At 31.3% G+C, this 21,332-nt stretch overlaps 1 protein-coding gene across 8 annotated transcripts in view; it reads left to right on the top strand.

Annotated features, from left to right (window-relative positions):
• The window catches only part of LOC139516224 (EH domain-binding protein 1-like), a 99,112-nt gene that overhangs the window by 12,722 nt on the left and 65,058 nt on the right, over positions 1-21,332 (top strand). The window contains exons 4-15 of one of the 8 annotated variants that reach the window (XM_071306187.1): positions 5,945-6,094; positions 6,715-6,896; positions 7,384-7,628; positions 8,982-9,486; positions 10,155-10,236; positions 11,621-11,790; positions 13,117-13,165; positions 14,072-14,832; positions 15,448-15,505; positions 16,154-16,288; positions 18,696-18,840; positions 20,619-20,678. In XM_071306187.1, coding sequence (XP_071162288.1) covers positions 5,945-6,094; positions 6,715-6,896; positions 7,384-7,628; positions 8,982-9,486; positions 10,155-10,236; positions 11,621-11,790; positions 13,117-13,165; positions 14,072-14,832; positions 15,448-15,505; positions 16,154-16,288; positions 18,696-18,840; positions 20,619-20,678 — 2,542 coding nt within the window. The remainder of the gene's footprint in view (positions 1-5,944; positions 6,095-6,714; positions 6,897-7,383; positions 7,629-8,981; positions 9,487-10,154; positions 10,237-11,620; positions 11,791-13,116; positions 13,166-14,071; positions 14,833-15,447; positions 15,506-16,153; positions 16,289-18,695; positions 18,841-20,618; positions 20,679-21,332) is intronic. The other 7 variants (XM_071306193.1, XM_071306191.1, XM_071306189.1 and 4 more) reach the window with 7 other exon arrangements.

Here is a 21,332-nt window from a genome sequence, read left to right as displayed (position 1 = left end):
TTAGCTAGCTATGAAGACTGTTTTACTAAAAAATTAAGATATTCAAATAATAAATTGATTAAGAAGTTTCCAAGTACAGATGTAGTATTCTTCAAAATAAAAATAAAGTAAATTTTAAAAATGAATGATAAACTTATTAAACATAAGTACTAAACTTATTAAATTTAAGTAAACATAAGTACTTAAGACAAGTCTATTCTTCCTGGTAAGATGCAATTACTGTAAATTACATAAAGTGGAAAAAAAAACCCAAGGCTATTTATAGTTTATAGGATCATGCAACCTATTTGCATTATCATGCATCCCTTCTCTGTCTTAGTTTCCATTTATAAGTTCTTAAATATAATCTTCATCTTTTGCTACAGAACTGGCTTATGCCATTTGGTGTATTTTATATTTGCACAAATAATGAATTAAAAGGTCATTTATCCAAAAAAAAAATTGTGTCCAGATGAAAATGATAGCCACCTAATTCTGTTGGTAAATGTTGTGATAACTACTATTACACATGCAACTCTCAATACCTTATTTTTTTTTTAGAATTCTCTAGTTTGCTTAGGCTGTTCTAAAAGTGAACTACAAGATTTAAAAAATGTCTTCTCATCCGATTTGAGCTGAAACTCTATTGGAATAAATTTAATTTAATCTTTTTTTTAAATTTTAACTGAAACTCTTAGTATAGGAATAAATTTAATATAGTTTTTAGTGGAAGAAGACGTCAAGTCTTCTGAAGACTTAAGGGGCTGACCATTGGCATTGAGTCTCCGTATGCCGCATTCATTTCGTGTATTACAATTTCAAAACAACTTAGATTCCTGACACCGATTTTTACACATGATTAGGCATCTGAATCATTTAATTTGTAAATTATGATTGTAAAACAATCACTATCGTAAATATGACCCTTTTATTTATGTAAATTATTAGATTTCATCTCATCCACATGAACGTTATTTGTTTACTTGTAACAGGATGTTTTAACTGTAGATATTTGTATTACGCAGGCGTAAATTTGGTATCGGGACAACTCGCCCTGTTTACAAGTTCGCCCTTGAAGTTACGAATTTGCAATCCTGCAGACAAGAAGATTTTGTTTTTATATAAATAAAAAGGATATATAAAGTGTTGTCTTTATTCATGGTTTTCCTTTGTCATGTGAATTAGATGCCCTTCGTAACATACATGTGAACCTCCCGTTTAGGAGAAAAAACTCCCGTGTATGAAATTTTTCAGACGCCATATTTGATCATTTCTTACTACTGTACGGGTGTAATTGACACCTGTGTTAAATCTTACCTGAACATCAAAGAAGATGTATAATTATATGGCTTCACTTGACAGCTTGGGTGTCAAACATACTGGTAATCAACGATGTTTACCTCCGGCTAACTGCCGTTGTGTTATCAAAACGATGTGTATTGGGAATATTGAAATACTTTTTTGTTACTTCCCTTTGTTTTATCCTGTTTTCAGTTATTTTGCTTTTAAAAATGTAAATTGTAAAAAGACTATAAATGATTAATATTTTAATCAAATAATCATAAAAGGATGTTGATTAAATGAATTTAAATGATTTTGGACAAATAAAAAAATTTAAATTTATAAATTATTTTAGCAATCTAGACCTCCTTTCAAGGATTAAATTGAAGTTTATATCATAATTTTGTTTACAACCGAATGTTCTTAAAATTAATTTACGATGTTGCAAATATACATGTGGAGCTTATTTCTTTCTTATTTGTCTATACATTTACAAATGATAAGGAGATGAAGACATGAACTAAAATATATACAGATAAGATATATAAATATAATGATTCATTTGCTAGCAGTGAACAATCATTTGTCAAAAACAAAACAAAACAAAACAAGAAACAGATTCTTCTTATTATTTTATTTTATTCAAATAGAGAGGCAATAATGGAACTATAAACATTACAATTTGATGGAAATTTGAAGAAAAAACACAATTTCTACATCATTTGGTTACATTTATGACAAAATTTATGTCGATAAAAAAACATGATGTTTTGACCATTCAGTACTTAACCCTTTCCTCCATAATGACGCTTTTTGACGCCACCCCCTTTACTCCATAATGACGCCTTTTGACGCCTGTGTAGTACCTCAGTTGAAACACTTTGACTACAAAGTGTCTGCAGTAGACTCAATAAAATTTGTATCCAATATGAAAAGGAATATCATAGGAATATTCTACTTAAATTTATTTAATGAAATATTTGTTTTTTGCAATGCATTTTAATACTTTAAAGCCTATTTTCAGCATTTTATTGAAAAATTCTATTTTGTGTTCATTTTTTACAGTGGGTTGTGATGATCTTCCAGTTAGTTTACCCTCATTTGGAGTGTTGTTCCCAACCTGTTAAAGGTCCATCTTTGTGCATAATTCAAAATTGGAAATTTCAACAAGCATCTAATATTCTTAATCTGGAAAATAAACCCTGGTCTGCTAGCTTCATGTATATTTTTTCTACCGATTTAATATATAACTAGAATCATGCAAACAGACTTAAGGAAAAGGCATGTAAGTTCATCATACAAATATGACACTTTTTCTAGACAATCCAGATCTTGCAAAATACGTCGCTAAAAATTGTAACCTTTAAAATTGTTGTGCAGTAAAAACCCATATGGGAACTTTCAAAAGTTGGCAGGTATGTAACAAGTCTTACTATTTTTATGCTCCATTTATGGGCAATATGTTTTCTAGTCTGTCCGTCCGTCCTGCTTCTGGTTATAAAGTTTATGGTCAAGGTAGTTTTTGATGAAGTTGAAATCCAATCAACTTGAAACTTAGTACACATATGTTCCTCTTGATATGATCTTCTTAATTACTGCCAAATTAAAGATTTTACCTAATTTTCATAGTCAACTGAACATAGAAAATGATTGTACGGATGCGAAATCCATGTACTTAAACTATGACCTTTTCTTGTTTGAAGAAAAAAAATACATTTTAACGATAATGGAACAAAGCAGCCTGGGTAAGTGGGGCTGCTTTTATGGTAATTCAAGTTACCTTTTATTCACCTTCTTCCACTTCAGAGCTATCAGCTCTTTGATTCAAAGATACTGTTTAACGTTTTGGTCACATGGCAAATATGGTAGCTATTGTGCCTCAAAGTTTTCAATAGAATCATATGAGAAATTATATTTTAATCTTTTACAAGTTTCTAAGTTTGTTCTGTACTAAAAAGGATAAGAAAGCCTGATGTGCCTCATATTTTTAGGTTTTATCCATGTTATTGAACATGAGATGGATAAGTCAAGAACTAAAAAAGATAAAAAGATAAGTTGTCATGACTTTTAAGTGTTACTAATTAAAGCAAAAAAAAAATTTCCAAAAGTACATCGTTGTACATATTTTTATATAAGATGATATGTTATTTAAGTTGACACTTAATATTTTAGCAAGTTTGTCAATTGCACACTGGAAAATCTTATTTTATTAGATTTTAAAATTTGTTTTGTTATTTTATTTTTTGACATGTTCAACAACAACAAAATCTGTATTAGTAGTCAAACTCTGTCAACATGTTACAATTTTCTCAATACTTTTGATTTATGTGGAAAAAACACCTGTTAAAAAAAAACATGTGCATGGTAATTTACATTTAAAAATACACTATTGTAATGATGGTTTGAAAGTTCATGAACAAGTACAAATATTAAAGTATTTGACTTATCTGAGCATGAATGAAAAATGTATGTGGAAAGAAAACAAATCTAACAACAACTAAATAATTTTATTTAAAAGTTGGGAATCAGAATATTTATTAAGAAAAAAATCATAACTGCCCTCCCTGAGTTAAATGGTAATATATAACTACCTATTATTATATAAAGAACGAGAAGGCTTTTGGTAATATAGGTATTTTCAACAACAACCAAATAATTTTATTTAAAAGTTGGGAATCAGAATATTTATTAAGAAAAAAATCATAACTGCCCTCCCTGATTTAAATGGTAATATATAACTACCTATTATTATATACACATGGAAAAAAGTATTGCAACACCAAATTGAAATTGAAATTAAAAAACACTTTTCATTTTTATGCCCCACCTATGATAGTAGAGGGGCATTATGTTTTCTGGTCTGTGCGTCCGTTCGTTCGTTCGTCTGTTCGTTCGTTCGTCCGTCTGTCCCGCTTCAGGTTAAAGTTTTTGGTCGAGGTAGTTTTTGATGAAGTTGAAGTCCAATCGACTTCAAACTTGGTACACATGTTCCCTATGATATGATCTTTCTAATTTTAATACCAAATTAGAGATTTTACCCCAATTTCACGGTCCACTGAACATAGAAAATGATAGTGCGAGTGAGGCATTCGTGTACTGAGGACACATTCTTGTTTTGGTATATAATTTGTTAAAATAGAACTAGTTAAACATTATTTAAGTATCACCTGAGTTTAATAAAAAAATATCGACTCGATAATTTTTTATCTGCACATGCAGCTACTCTACCCGTAAACAGCAAAACAGTTGTTTTTATCCTCATTGTTTTCAACCCTTTAAATAACCAAATTTTTAAAGTTATGTAATTGACATCTTATAATGGGTCCTGGACAACTCTTAACTGCAGCAAGATGGCAGATTATCAGCATAAGGGAAGCAGGGATGTCGCTGTAAAAACTGCACGTTTTGTTGGTCATCACCATTTCTCTATAAGTCGTTTTGAGAATAAATCAGGCAATAAATGCTGTAAAAGACATTCCGAGATAATGAAGACCCCCTATACCATTTGCTAAGAAAAATCAAGCATAATGAAGGTTGGTCAGAAGGAAACCCATTGCATACAAGACAATCCTAAAAAGAGAGTGGTGGCCATACAGGAGCCTTTTAACAAGAACTGTTCGAGATCGACTCATCGCTACTGGTTATCGTGCGATAAGACCATTTCGGAGACCTTTGCTAACGAACAGACACACAGTTTTCCGTATCCAATGTTGTGCAGAGTTCGCCAAAGTTGGAAATTAGCATCGTGGAGGAAGATCCAATGTTCAAATGGAATTCGGTTCATCTTCCTTGGCACGATCGTAGCCCGGATTTCAACCATATCGAGCATATTTGGGACACTATTGGGCGGAAAGTGCGCGAAAGGACACCCCAGTTCAAACCCTTCATGAAATAAACAATGCCCGTCATCAGAAATGGTTGCTGCTACCTTAGCAACAAATTAGTCGATTTATGGCAGGAATCAGAAGACGTTTAGATGCGGTTATCCGTTTGGATAGAGGCTGCGCACAAAGTACTAATTCTTTGGCGTATAACCATCAACCATGATGTGAACAGTCATCTAAGGATTAATTTTGAAATGTCTGACATTGTAATGTTCGACTACAGTAAAAGTTGTAAAATGCATTTTTTTGTACAAAAAACACTCCATTTTGGTATTAAAATTGTGGTTATATAAATCATTTTTTTTTCAAACATTTTTTGTTCGTTTCAATGCCAATGTTATCATAAACTATGTTTCAATAATATTATACACATATTTTATTACATTTCATCCAAAAAATGAGGCTGATTTTTCAAGTTTTAAAAAATCAAGGTGTTGCAATACTTTTTTCCATGTGTATATAAAGAACGAGAAGGCTTTTGGTAATATAGGTAGATCCTTGATAATCTCTGTTTCATTTTTTCAAAAATTTACAAGAATCAGGGCATTCTCTAGCATTGCCATTGTATAGACATTTGTATAATACTGTTGAAGAAAATTTGTTGAATTCTGTATGTCTTTTTTATGTTGTTGGATTGCTGTCTAGTCGATACCCACATCACCTTTAATTCATACCATTAGATCATACCATTAGATCTACAGTGATGAGAAGAGGGGACTTTATTATGCTATTCATGATTTTTAATTTACCAGGAGTAATCTAACAATCAAATGTCTTTAAATCTTTTTAACTCATTTTAGCTCCATACCTGGGAACCAACAATACAGAATCCATACAATGGTATGGTTACATGGACAGTACCAGAGAATGTAGAAACACAAGTGACATTGTTCAGAGATAGCAGACATGCTGAGTATGAGGACAAGGAATGGACCTTTCTTCTAGAAGATGTAAATTATTTTTTGAATTAGGCTGATTCATAATCTTGGGGTCAGGAGTTTAGAGGTGTCTCCCACACTACATAGTTTTCAATAAACAATTTATAATATTTACAATGTAACTTTGATAGTGAAAATAAAACAACATTCAGATTTTCAAATATTGATATATTGTGCCTGATCCTTGCCTTATCATGCTCAATAAGATAATTTCTGTAGGCCCTTATTTCAACTAAAGATATGGTTATATGTTGTTTTTGTCACAAATTGTATAAGTTGGTTTATATGGCAATAAATGTTTGATTTGATTTGATTTATATTCATGTATAAACTAACCTAAAGCTAACACTGTGTGTAGTCAATGTGACAAAAACATCAACAATCCAAGCATTGAAAAAATGAAGAACACAAAAGAAAGAGAAAACTTAAGTGGTATATACCAAAGGCAAAGGGACATTTTAAAATCATATAAGATGAAGAAATATTTACAATATCACAACAAAAAACTAAAAATGTAAACTAAACACTGAGAGACTTGTAATATGCACAAAGACATTTTTACAATGCAGCTCATTACTGGTACCTGAAATTTTCAATAGACATGCATATATATATATATTTACTTTGAACAGCAAGCTAGAGGTGGAAGAAGGAAGATTATTGCGTCAGCCCCAATCAATATGAAGGATTATGCCTCTGATGTACCAACACAACACACAATGACTATAACATTAAAACCAGCAACAAAGAAAATTGTAAAAGCAACCATACAGCTGACATTGTCATGTGTCTTTCTGAGAGAGGGAAAAGCTACGTAAGTTATATAGACACTGAGTTGTAGCCCTTATGTATTTTGATCTGTCTCTTGGATATATATTTTTTTTGTTGGCAAATTGTCAAGACATTCGATCATTTAGATGACTTTGTTATAGGAGAGAAAACAACTCCAGTCTATAAAACATAAAATACTTTTATGTTTTTATTGGTTGAGTGTCACGGAACAGAAGTTCCTATATAATATAAGTTCCAAATGGAAACAATATTCTGGAATAAATATAACAGTATATGTTCCTAACGGAATAAATGGTATAGAATATTTGTGCCAACAGGAATAGATATTATGACAATGTTAATAACAAAGTTTGCATTGGAACTTCTGTTAGGCGGAACAAATATACGTTGACAGTGTACTGAGCAAGATTGACTACATCCAGTTTAATGGTAGATTAGTATTCTGGTGAATTAATTAACACCCTATGACTTCAAGTCATGTCAGTATTTAACTGTTGTTTTACTTGTAGAGATGAAGACATGCAGAGTGTAGCCAGTTTAATGAGTATAGGTAAAACAGACATTGGTAACCTTGATGAACTGGAAGAGGAAGGAGAAAACAGTGGGGATCACAGCGGGGATCACTCTTTCTGTTCTAGACTAGCAGAAATCACAACTCAGTTGTCCAATCTAGACGAAGAAGATGAATCTGCTGGTAATCCCTTTGGGAACCCTTTTGGAGACCCTGATTTGGAATGTGATGGCTTTGAATGTGGTATTTTGCTTTAGCTTATTTCTTTCTTTTATTTAATGATTTCTTGCATCTTACAATTTTAATGTGATACCATTTTAAAGACTCTGTGTAGTTGTGTTGTATGTGTTTGTTCATATACTAGAATACAATATAAAACAATAATCAAAATATAATTTTTTAAATTGTCCTAGATTTTTAGTAAGTCTTTCTGTTCAACACTAAATATTTGAATTTAACCAGGGATCTTAAAAAATCAAAACAATGTATAAAATGTCATCATGGAATAATGCAGAAATTTAATAAAGTTGAACATAGAAAGTTATATAAGATTGTGTAGAAAGAATACAATGATCAAAACTTCTGTAGTAATTTTAATTTGCACATAGGAGATAACTCTGGCAAAGGTCTCTGCTTTACCAAGGTTATTCCACTTACTAATACCTATGAAATATTATTCAATGAAAATGTAGCCGTTAAAGGTCAATGGTGTAAGACATCATAGTATTTACAATCTTTTACCAAACAAAGAAAAAAAACATAAAAGGGAAAACAGAAATTACCAATAATATAGGATAACCTCAACACCTGAGTACTCCAAGTGAAAAGACAAATTCATTTTGTGATATAAATTAAATTGATTAACTTTGAAGTTAATCAGTTTAGTATGAAGTTGTTTGGTAAGAAAATCTTTATCTTATTTCAAAAGCTTTTTATTCAGTTTAGTTCTTTAGCATTGATTTTTTTGTCGTAAGTTTTGTTCTTGCAATTTTCTTTTTTTTTTGCATGAAGCATACCTTTGTATATTTTGTTAACAGCTTTTTGGAACAATACAATTTCTGCCTCTGTTCTTAGTTGATTTATGAACTGCTTGATTGAGTGTAAGATTCTAATGGAATATGCAAAAATTTTCCATCACTCTTTTAAAAATCTTATTTCAACCTAAACTACATTAATTTACCTGTCTAAGGATCTTTACACATGAATAATATGATTTGTTTTTTTGCTTAGTCATTGTTGTTAATCTGGATAAATGTTGTGCTAACAAAACTTCCAAAAGAAGAAGATTTTGAAAAAATATGTTTGCTTCTTTACTCTGGAGAGTTGCGAGTTGCATGATAGAAAGAACTAATTCAAACTATCTCATACATGTCATAGAAGACAGTATAAATTTAGATTTGTAAAAGAGGTAAATTAAAACAAATTAAAGATAAATACAACAACAAGAAATATAAAGTTAAAGAAAGATTATAATTGACAAATGCTTTAAAATTGATAGATATTTGTAATTTAATGTTTTGAAAACATTATAAAAGTTTGATAAAATTTTAAAACTTCATTATGTGGAAAATACTCTATAAATACTTTTAATTTTAGTGGAACAGAGTGAAAATTCAGTTAATTTAACAGAAGCATTAGAATCCTCAAACCCATTTGGTGACGATGATGATGAGGAAGAGGATGAAAACAACCCTTTTAAAGATCCTACTCCCCCAGACAGATATCTGACATCGGATGTCATTAACTCTTCAAAAGCAAGGAAAACCAAAAGAGCACCAGCTCCACCACAAGCAGGAGATTCATCTCCAAGTCCTAAAAAACCTCAAGCATCCCCAAGAGCCACACCAGAAAAGTCTTCAGCGGCAAAAGTGCTAAATCCTGGAGAACAATCACCAAGTCCAAAGAAGCGGGCTCCTGCTCCACCACAATCAATAGAAAAGGCTCTAAAAGAGATAGTATCACTGACAAAGAAACCTAAATCACCGACAAGTCCAGAGAGACCTGTGTATGAAGGTTCTCCACCATCTACTCCGTTGGAAAAATGGAAAAGGCCAATAACTCCTCCACATTTACAGTCTAAATCAGAATCTCCAAATGAAAGGTAGTTTCTCACTTTTAAGACAAAATACGTTTCCATTTGCACTTTATTAGAATCTATCTTGTGTAATGTAATTATTAACCACTTAGGTTTTCAATCAAAAATGAAAACAGAGGTTTTTCAGGAGCAAACATAGACTTTGTGATATCAATAGAAGGAGTATGTATCAATAACTCCTGCTAAATTAAAACTATCATTAGTTTTCATCGCTGTTTTCACAGATTTTTTTTGCATGATGTCTTCCTCAATCTCCTGTGTAATTTTGAACGGAATGATTTCTAAGATCTCAAATAGAAAACATATCAAAAAAGAACTAAATCATTCACTTGATTTAAATCAAATAGACCACTTTCCAGCTATGTCCTCTACCAGAAAAGTTCATCAATAATGCACGTCTTTATGATGTCATTTACTAGATAGAGAGGATAACGTGTTATTTATGACGGTGCAAAATTTCACAATTTTCATTAAATAAGGCTAGGTATATGATATATTTTCGCGGATTAAAACTGTTATAGATACCTTTCCATGTGCACTTTTGAATTGGAGGAATTTATTTTGGCGATTTTGTTCCATCAGCAAAGAGTATACTTATAATTTGACCAGAATTTATTATTATTGAATGATTTTTCTTGAAGTAAGCAATTTAATATAATTTTGTTTTCCTTCAGTATTACAGATGTGTCTATAGAAGTGGTTTCACCAGACAGTAAAGGGGACAGAAAAGCATTAGAAACATTAGATTTAAATAAGGTAAAATCATCATTAAATTCTGAATTTAAGATATTTTGTAAATTTCTGGTAAAAAGTGTCATGACTTTGTCAAGACAGACAAATATTAACGAATTCTTATTACAGTCATCCAATAAAGTATCAATTGGTAAGAGCCATAAATATTCTGTAATCATACAATAAAGCAAATACCAGTACTGTAGATTCATTAGTATTCGTCTTCTCATTTTTTTAAACCCAACACATGATCTTAAAAGGTAACAAATGAATTAGTGCTTTTGCTGCATATGTCTGTCTTCATTACAGAGATAACTTATAAGGAATACCTACTGTAGTATTGAAAGTTTTTTTCCATGTACCACAACTGAGAGTCAAGCCAAAGTGTTTCATGGCCTTCTTGTGATCAATTAATGATTAGACATACTGTTGGTTCATTTATTTTGGTGGGTATCAATTTTCGTTGATTGAGGAAAACTTGCATTTTCGTGGGTATTTTATTTTGTGGTTTTGCCAATCTCTGCATTAAAAGCCTATAGAAAATGTGTAATTCTTTGAACATTTGAATTTTGTGGTTTACTTATACTCACGAAAACCACAAAAATTGGTATTCGAACGAATACTAATGAATCTACAGTACTGGTATTTGCTTTATTGTATGACTACAGAATATTTATGGCTCTTACCAATTGATACTTTATTGGATGACTGTAATAAGAATTCGTTAATATTTGTCTCGTCTCGACAAAGTCATGACACTTTTTACCAGAAATTTGCAAAATATCTTAAATTCAGAATTTAATTCATGCATTTATTATTCTAAGTCATTGACAACATACAGTAATATGAGTACTGTAAATTCAGCATTTATTATTGCAATTTTTATGCTTCACCTACGATAGTAGGGGGCATTATGTTTTCTGGTCTGTGGGTCCGTTCATCAGTTAGTCTGTTCATCCGTCTGTCCCGCTTCAGGTTAAAGTTTTGGTCGAGATAGTTTTTGATTAAGTTGAAGTCCAATCAACTTGAAACTTAGTACACATGTTCCCTTATGATATGATCTTTCTAAATTCAATGCCAAATTACAGTTTTGATCCCAATTTCATGGTCCACTGAACATAGATATTGATAGTTCGAGTGGGGCAACAGTGTACTATGGACACATTCTTGTTGAAGAATGATCCTCACCCAGTCACATTATTCACTTTCATAAAACCATTGTTATATTTCTGAATTTACAGTATAATTAATCTGATTCATGTATATGTATTAGTAGCTTATCATCAGCCAAAAATTATATATGATTGAAATTTTTGGAAGTGTTCATCCTTTATGTTTATTTTTCACATTATTAAAAACATTTCATTGGTATCTGTATCTAATCAATTTATCTTTAAATGTATTTTAGAAGACAGGATCGCCTGTCACCAAGTCTGGAGATTCCACTCAGACTTTATTAGAATGGTGTAAAGAAGTCACACAGGGCCATAAAGGTGTTAAAATTACAAATCTAACAACATCATGGCGGAATGGGATGGCGTTCTGTGCAATTATTGCTCATTTTAGACCAGATCTCATGTAAGTTTGTGGATTATTGTGTCTAGTTTGCTATTTAAATTATACTGCATTAATTTTACTCATGGATTCAAGTTTTTTTTATTAAATGATATTTGAATGAATTATTTCATATCCTAGTTTAATTAACAAAACAAAATGCTTTGAAAATTATCTCCCCTTGATACTATTTTATGTCAATGTACAGTTCTTGACCCATGACACAAACAGTCTTTTGGCTGCAACATTGTTTTGCCAGGTGCCCTCTGTAATCGTGTTTGCAAGTTAGTAACTTTTAAGACATGGGCAAGGGTCCGGAAACAGTCATATTTGCCAGTCTTGTCCTAAACTGAAAGTATTTTGTCCTAAACGTGTAATTCGGATTTAGGACAAATTTTATTTTTCAACAGAAAAAATTTCCATCATTTCGTTGAGATCGAGTTTCAAAATTGCCATTTTGAACAAAATTTTGTTTTGTTATCGATTTCCTGTAATTAAACTGCCACTCCAGTGAAGTGTTATAATCCTGAGGGCCCTCCTAATAACTATATTAATGCCTCGGGGGAGCTAATTCGAATTACGTGTGAACTCAGCAAATTTGATTAACAAGACCAATCCCGGAAATGAGTCCGGAATTGTTTATTTTAGCATTGTTGCATAACATCCGGTTTGAATTTCGGCTCCAGAATCGAAAGAAAGGTAAGCGATGACTGAGAAAATTCTCGTTTTGAGTCATTAAAATCTTTTTATTATTAAACTGTGGCCTCCCTTAATTGCTCTTGATTGATTTTAGGAAAATGGTAAGATATAAATCATGAAGTAAATGCAATGCAACAGTGAAACAAGTTTGTTGATGCTACAAGTATGAGCATACTCATGCAGTAAAGCGATTTTGACAATCTTTTTTTGAAAAAAGGCACCAACTTTTAAGTTATATCAAAATGATCAAAATTAGGTGAAAAAATTCTGGATCCTTGGACATGGGTATAAATTTTTGAAAATTTAAGAACTCTTAAAAAGCTTATTTAAGTTTCATATTAACCACATACTTTAAGCCCTCAAAGGAAATAAGCAACTTCAGCACTTTAAAGTAGTCACTGATTATCAAACACCTCTTGGATGCATGTTCTCACAGCCACTCTTACTGCAGATTAATTATATATTTTGTATGATTGATTACTTTTTATATGACAGATTTACCGGACATATTATGGTATGCCGTTGTCCATCTATTCTGTTGCAAGTTTGTGCAATATAATAGTCTATCCTATGCACTTTTGACTGATATCCATGCCATAACATGAATAAATCATTTGAAAATGAGTTATAAATCTTCTTTTACTATTTCAGTGATTTTAGATCTCTTAATCCACATGACATGAAAGCTAATAATAGAATAGTAAGTACTTATTTTAACCTATAATTAAATATGACTGTTACACAAGTCAGAGATTTAGCTAGCTATAAAACCAGGTTTAATCCAACATTTTCAACATAAGAAAATGCCTGTACCAAGTTAGGAATATGACAGTTGTTATCCATTAGATTGATGTGTTTTGAGCTTTTGATTTTGACATTTGATTAGGGACTTTCCTTTTAGAACTTTCCTCAGAGTTTAGTGTTTTTGTTATTTTACCTTTTTTTTTAAAAGTTTTATTCAAATAGTGATAAAAAAATATCGACTGAAATGTAACAGATTATCAATAATAATATTTTAAACTAAGGTATATAAATATCATTACCTGGACTTTTCCTTTTGACAATAAGACCTATAATCTAAGGAAATGTCTGTTTGCCTGTGAATGATAAATGAAAATGCAGATGCATTGGTCAGAATGTGATATTCAGTTTGATGCCCTATGTTAGGAGAATTTTATGATCTTGCTTAAATGTTACATATACAATACAATATACTTATGCACCAAGTTTTGAAAAATCTGTAGATGAGCTGTTACTGGGCAACATTTCTGTCATAAAAAAAAATACCATAGTTTCCTATGTTACATCCCAATTGTCTCATATAATTAGAGGTAAAAAAAGTGCAAATATATCTAGTCCAGAACAAGAATTTCAAATTTAAAACATCAAAACAAAACAACACTACAGAATATATAAGAGCTGATTCCTCACATATTGTTTATTTATTTGTGTGGAGCCTCATTTTGATACCCTCACTCAACAGTCCATCTCTCTTGCTTCCCCTATGATAAATAGAGAAATGCTTTTTGAAATTAATTGAAATTTTAGACCACTAAAGACAGGTTTAGTACCATTCCTGATTTAAAAGAAATTTCTTGTTTTGTAGGCTTTTGATGCAGCAGCTAAGCTAGGTATTCCAAGAGTTATAGAACCTTCTGATATGGTTTTATTGAAAGTTCCTGATAAATTATCTGTAATGACCTACTTACATCAACTACGGGCATATTTTACTGGTCAGACATTAGAAATACAGCAGATAGGGACAAGTGCTCGTGAAAGTACATATATGCTTAGTGAAAAGGATCGTGAGTTAGAAATGCAGATTTCTAGAGAAATGTACGGTAAAGATGTGATGGACTCGGCACAGCCATCAAAGGAAAATGTTCCAAAACCTGATGTTGATAATCGTAAAAAATCTAAAAGTCGAGAGACGACTCCAGTGACGCCAGATTCATTGTCTTATACTTCAAGTAGTCCCTCTAATTCGTTAGATAAATTAAGTGAACACTCTAGTCATTCACCTGTTAAACAAAGCCCTGAACGAGAAGTTACTTTAACAAATGGTGATATTAAAAGATTGCCTAGTCCCGATGAAAATAATTCTTGTGATAATAATAAACTGGTGTCTCAAACCAAAGACAATTCTTCTTTTTCTGTGGAGAAATCAAAAACATCATTAATGACAAGGAACCAGTTGAATAACCCTTTTGATTCTGAGGAGGAGGATATTAGTCCAGCCTCTGGTCACGTAGAAGGGGAGGATGATAGTGAAGTTTGGGTATTAAGGAGCGATTCACAGACAAGTAGTATTACATCTGGATCTGTCAGTCCACAGTGGTCTTCCAAAGAAAGTACTCCATCCAGAGAGTAAGTCATCATATTATTTCTTGAAGTCATAAATAAATAAAAGCCAGATATGATTGGGAAAAAAAACTAAAGGTTACGATTCTCATAATGGAATTATATGCAACTGCCATACACCAAAGTTGATTAGCTAGCTAAAATCAGGGTTAATACACCATTTTTACATAAGAAAATGCCTGTACCAAGTCATAAATAATATATCCATTCATTTGATGTGTTAGCCCTTTTGATTTTTTTAAAAATTCTATTTAGGGAATTTCTGTTTTGATTTTTCCTCCAAGTTCAGTACTTTTGTGATTTTACTTTCTTGAGCCTTGGAAATATTTGTTGCCTTGATTTAAATGATAGGAAAACAGTGTAATTATTTGTTAGCCATGCAGATGTTAAAAAGAAGTCAAAAAAAAAGAAAGCAATTGGCACTTATATAAAAATCTTAAAAATTAACTTTTTTTTTAGATCAGGGACACTTGAGTGAGATTTTTTTTTTAAAGACGTCTTATTCTTTTTTATTCTTTTGCTTTTTCTGAAAAGGTAAATAAAGTTATCATAGATTTCAAACAGTCTCTGTTGACATGGGTATGTAAAATTTGAATAATATAATTTTTTTGATTCTTACAGAAAAAGTCCTGTTGTAGAAAAACATACAAGGAGATACCAGAAAAATACTGAAAAACAGGTGATTATTACTTTAATTTTAGTTATTTTGAGAAAATGAGTGATATGAAATTTGCATCTTCATATAAGATGATGTGGTATGAGTGCCCATGAGACAACTCTCCATCCAAGTCACAATTTGTAAGAGTAAACCATTATAGGTCAAATTACGGTCTTCAACACGGAGACGTGGCTCACAGCGAACAGCAAGCTATAAATGTCAGTTCAGGCAAGGGGCTCATTCAAACCTGAACTCGTGTAGTGTAAATGAATGAGTGTGAAATAATAAAGTATGTGTGAAACACAGTTATTGATAGTGATAAATAATTAAGTGTGAACACATAAACAAATTATAGAGACAAATTCAGATTTTCATTTTCACTGTACTTCACACCTACCTATAGTTAAGTTATTAAAGTATAAAAAAGAAGATGTGGTATGATTGCCATATGAGACATCTCTCCACAAAAGGCCAAATGACATAGAAATTTTAAAACAACTATAGGCCACAGTAAGTTTTATTTGGGGTATGTACGTTTGCTCTTAAAGTTCATTAATTCTCACAACAAAACATTTTTTTAAGGTGCCTTCCCTGTGTCTTGTGTATGGTTTTATGGAACACCCCTTAAAAAAGGCATTTAATTTTAATGATGTTGATATTATTTTGTAGCCAACCAATCACAAAGCAAGGCATGAAGAGCTAAAGGCAAAAGCTAAAATACTTTTAGAGAAGGCCAAACAAGATGCAATAGTTGAAACTAAAGAAAATAAGCAGAACACCAAAGAAACAGGGAAAGCAAGTCAGGTGTGTTTTCACAATTATTTGAAAGATTTTGTGTTTCGCTTTCAGAAACTAGTTTCACCCTTGTACACCAATATGATTTTCACTGCTGTTTTTTTTATACCCTATGGAACAAAGTTCTGTGGATAAACTCATCATAGATACCAGGATTGAAATTTTGAATTTGCTCAGATGTCTGTTTCGTCTACAAAAGACTCATCAGTGACGCTCGATTCAAACAAAATTAAAAAGGCCAATTAAAGTACGAAGTTGACAGGGTAGAATGGTTTTGATCTGTCAGGTCGTCTGTCAGTTCTTTTCTTGACATCAAAACTCCTCTGAAACAGATATAATTAATATAAAAATATAATTTTGCGACACCATGGAGACAATTAGAACATAATATGTAGATGGGCATATCAGTAAATTTTTAGAAGTTATGCCTCTTTGAACTTGAGAATTTTTGCCTATACATGTATATACTACTGCAACAGTTTTTCATCGCAATTCCTCTGAAACCATACTTCAGAATTTCATGACACTTTATATATCGTTAGGACATACTAACTAGATGTGCATATCAACATGAAATTGATTTTTTTTTAGGAATTATGCCTCTTTGAACTTAATTTTGCTTAAATATAGGACTGCAGCAGTTTTTTTAACGTAACTCCTTGCAAACCATATAACAGAATTTCATGAGACTTAGTAGATAATAAGGACATAATATGTAGATGTGCATATCTAAAGGAAAATTTTATATGATGTAAGGTGATTACATATCGTTGATGTTTTTAATTGTATCACTAATTAATTTTTATTAAAACATGTTAATAGCAAAACATTTTCTATTTATAAAATAATGATATTATTATAAATATATTTTACCATATAAATTCCTATATAATCTCTTCTAGAATCCTTTTTATACGACCGCAAAAATTGAAAAATTTTTCGTCGTATATTGCTATCACGTTGGCGTCGTCGTCTGCGTCATCGTCGTCCTAATACTTTTAGTTTTCGCACTATAACTTTAGTAAAAGTGAATAGAAATCTATGAAATTTTAACACAAGGTTTGTGACCACAAAAGTAAGGTTGGGATTGATTTTGAGAGTTTTGATCCTAACATTTTAGGAATTAGGGGCCAAAAAGGGCCCAAATAAGCATTTTCTTGGTTTTCGCACAATAACTTTAGTTCAAGTAAATATAAATCAATGAAATTTAAACACAAGGTTTATGACCACAAAAGGAAGGTTGGTATTGATTTTGGGAGTTTTGGTCCCAACAGTTTAGGAATAAGGGGCCCAAAGGGTCCAAAATTAAACTTTGTTTGATTTCATCAAAAATTGAATAATTGGGGTTCTTTGATATGCCAAATCTAACTGTGTATGTAGATTCTTAATTTTTGGCCCTGTTTTCAAATTGGTATACATTAAAGTCCAAAGGGTCCAAAATTAAACTTAGTTTGATTTTAACAAAAATTGAATTCTTGGGGTTCTGTGATATGCTGAATCCAAACATGTACCTAGATTTTTGATTATGGGCCCAGTTTTCAAGTTGGTCCAAATCAGGATCCAAAATTATTATATTAAGTATTTTGCAATAGCAAGAAATTTTCAATTGCACAGTACTCAGCAATAACAAGAAATCTTCAATTGCACAGTATTGTGCAATAGCAAGAAATTTTCAATTGCACAGTATTGCGCAATAGCAAGAAATCTTCAATTGCACAGTATTGTGCAATAGCAAGTATTTTCAATTTCACAGTATTGCGTAATAGCAAGAAATATCTAATTGCACAATTTCAATTGGAGTTATCTTTCTTTGTCCAGAATAGTAGTTGAATCAACTTAAATGATGGTTTTATACAATATACAATGTATATTCACTTTTACTACCAACTGATAAATTAAAACAATCTTTACCATTCAGTGATAACAAGCACTTTTTTTTTACATTTTAATATTTTATGATGTATTTAAATGAGTAATTATTGTTGCAAACTCCATTAGAAATTTGAATTGAGATCGGTTTTGGAATAAAGGAAAAGGGGGTGTGAAAAAAAAATTGAGGGGGGGGGGTTCAATTTTTCTCATTTGAAATTTCATAAATAAAAAGAAAATTTCTTCAAACATTTTTTTGAGAGGATTAATATTCAACAGCATAGTGAATTGCTCAAAGGCAAAACAAAAATTTTAAGTTTATTAGACCACATTCATTCTGTGTCAGAAACCTATGCTGTGTCAACTATTTAATCACAATCCAAATTTAGAGCTGAATCCAGCTTGAATGTTGTGTCCATACTTGCCCCAACTGTTCAGGGTTCAACCTCTGCGGTCGTATAAAGCTGCGCCCTGCGGAGCATCTGGTTATACTAATTATGTAAATTTTGTAATACTGTTCTTACAAATGGTCTCATTCATGATGTAGGAAGAAGAGGATAAAAAACTGAGACTTAAGGAAAGAGCTCGACAGTTAATAGAGGAAACAAGAGCCAGTATTGGCAAACCTCAGATGTCGGATATGAATCCATCAGTATCCTCTTCACAGAGGACAAAAATTAATACAGATTCAGGTAATTTTCTATATTTTCTATATAGAAATAAGACAGTGGTATACATAGAATTATATTGCAAAAGTTCATATGAGATAGATATATGGTCAGTCATTGAAGTTCTGCACAAGTTCTGACCAGTTGTATCACACAGATCTTTTGTAAAACTACTTCCTGTTTAAGAATTCTTGTATCTTGATCTTTCTTCATATTAATGTTTCTTCTTTGCTGTTTTGCTTAATTTTTAATTTCAACATTTTGTTCAGCTTTTTTCCATGCATGTTTATTTGAGAGTTTCAAGGTACGTTTGAGACAAATTCTTGAAATATTTAATTACACTGAAACGGAAGAAAATTTTGAATTAGTAAATTTAACTTCTTAATTGTGCCTTGTACAGCAACTTTTGTTAAAGAGATGATTGGTCTATGAATGAATAGATGAAATCTCAACTTTCAACTTACAACTTTTAATTGTATTTAAGTAATTATTATTTTAATATGACAAACATAATTATGAATAATAAATTGGGCTGAGAAATATTTGAATATGTTTTCTCACAAGGAACAACATCGCAGTAAGACCTGTCGGCGCAACCTGAGACATTACAAGGGGGTATCTAACTCCAACTATTTTCCCTCCCTATTGTTAAATGCTGTTTGCTTAGCAAAAAATCAGCAAACACACCTCAAATACACCTATTTTAAAGTATATGTATGTTACAACATAACAGATATAGAATTTGTTATATTTATTTATCATATACTTAGCATTGATATGATAGCTTTTGCATATGTGTAATGAGCGGAAGTACACAAGCCATAATTTCCCACCCGGGCTGATAACCCATATCAGGGGCGTCTCGTGCAAAAACCCATAACAGTGCTTCTCGTGCAAGTTACTTCCGGTGTTTCCGGTATCGATTGTTTTCTTTTCCATTGTGACGTCAGATATTTTTTATGACGACGTCAAAATTTACGGGAACTTTTGTGGGGATAGTTTAGTACTTGCTAACAAATGCCATTGACAATTAAGAATCATTTTATAGTACAACAAACATGGAGTAATAATGATCATAAAACTCTTCCAAATTTCCAATGTTTCAAAATGCCTCTATAGGAAATGTTACCATACATATATATGGAGGTAGTGATGCTGTTGTTGGACAATTATAGTATATTTGATTCATAATTTAACTTCTTTATAAAGTTTTTGACTGTTTTAGTTATTGCATTTGTTTATTTGCCTTACATAAAACTATTGTCGGAAGTATATGATAAAGCGATTAATACTTGGCCTTTTCCATATCAGCCTGGGTATCATCCCTCGACCCATATCAGCACCTCGACTCCGTCTCTGGCTGATATGGGGGTCTCGGGATGATACCCAGGCTGATATGGAAAAGGCCATGTATTAATCTCTATATATCCTTGGATAAAAGAAATGATTCAAAGAATTTATACTTAAAAGTGCTGAACTTTTTGCTTTCTCTAAACAATGCATGTCAACTTTCTTCTTTAAGAATTAGATAAATTGTTTTGTTATGTTAAAATTTAAAGTAAAATTGCTCACAAACTTTAGTTTGCTTTATTAATGGTACATGTATTTTATTTCATGCACTTTGGATTTTGTTTTCCATATACTTCTATTTATTTGTGTCGCCTTTGTAGCAGAGTCAACAGATAATTTTGCTTTGTTAAATGTTATGGTTCACAATAGAGTTTAGTTAATAGTGCAATATTATTATTTTTATTTTACCCACATTTTATTTTATTTTATTTCTGTTATATTTATGCAAACAGTTAAGCCTACAAAAGCCAGGCGGATAACTGCCTCTTCACAGCTTTTCAAAGCTAGGCATGGTATGTTCTAATGCATGTTATTACCAAGCACATGAATGTTTACATTCACTAATCCTAGATTTTAACCAAGCTTTTAAAAATATCTAACATTTGCTGGCAGTCTTTTCCTAATTGATAAACTATGTATGTGTTTGTTATTTAGTGCTTATGTTCTTTATATTTATACATCTACTAAGCAGTTAGGAAAGGTGATGGGCATGTCCATTTGTTCTTTAGGATCTTAACCTGCAAATGGATTTCAGCAAAACTTTTACAGAATCTTTAGAATTTGATTGCATAGTGTATCCCTGTAAGAGAAAAGACAATGGTTACATTTTATGAAAACTTATCTTTATGGAAAAAATAACGAATTACTGATATCCCAATTAAAAATCTCAATAAATACGTACACATTTAATGATGTCTCCATAAATATATACAAATTACTGATATCTCAGTAGATATATACAAATTACTGATATCTCAATAGACATATACAAATTAATTATATCTGAATAAATATTTACAAATTGATGGTGTCTCCTTTAATATATACAAATTACTGATATCTCAATAAATATATACAAATTAATGGTTTCTTTATAAATATATACAAATTACTGATATCTCAATAAATATATACAAATTAATTGTGTCTCCTTTAATATATACAAA

This window comes from Mytilus edulis, chromosome 3 (genome assembly GCF_963676685.1).
Source record: "Mytilus edulis chromosome 3, xbMytEdul2.2, whole genome shotgun sequence".
Classification (NCBI taxonomy): Eukaryota; Metazoa; Mollusca; class Bivalvia; order Mytilida; family Mytilidae; genus Mytilus; species Mytilus edulis.
The sequence above is the reverse complement of the archived record's forward strand: the minus strand, read 5'-3'. Positions and strand labels throughout refer to the sequence as shown.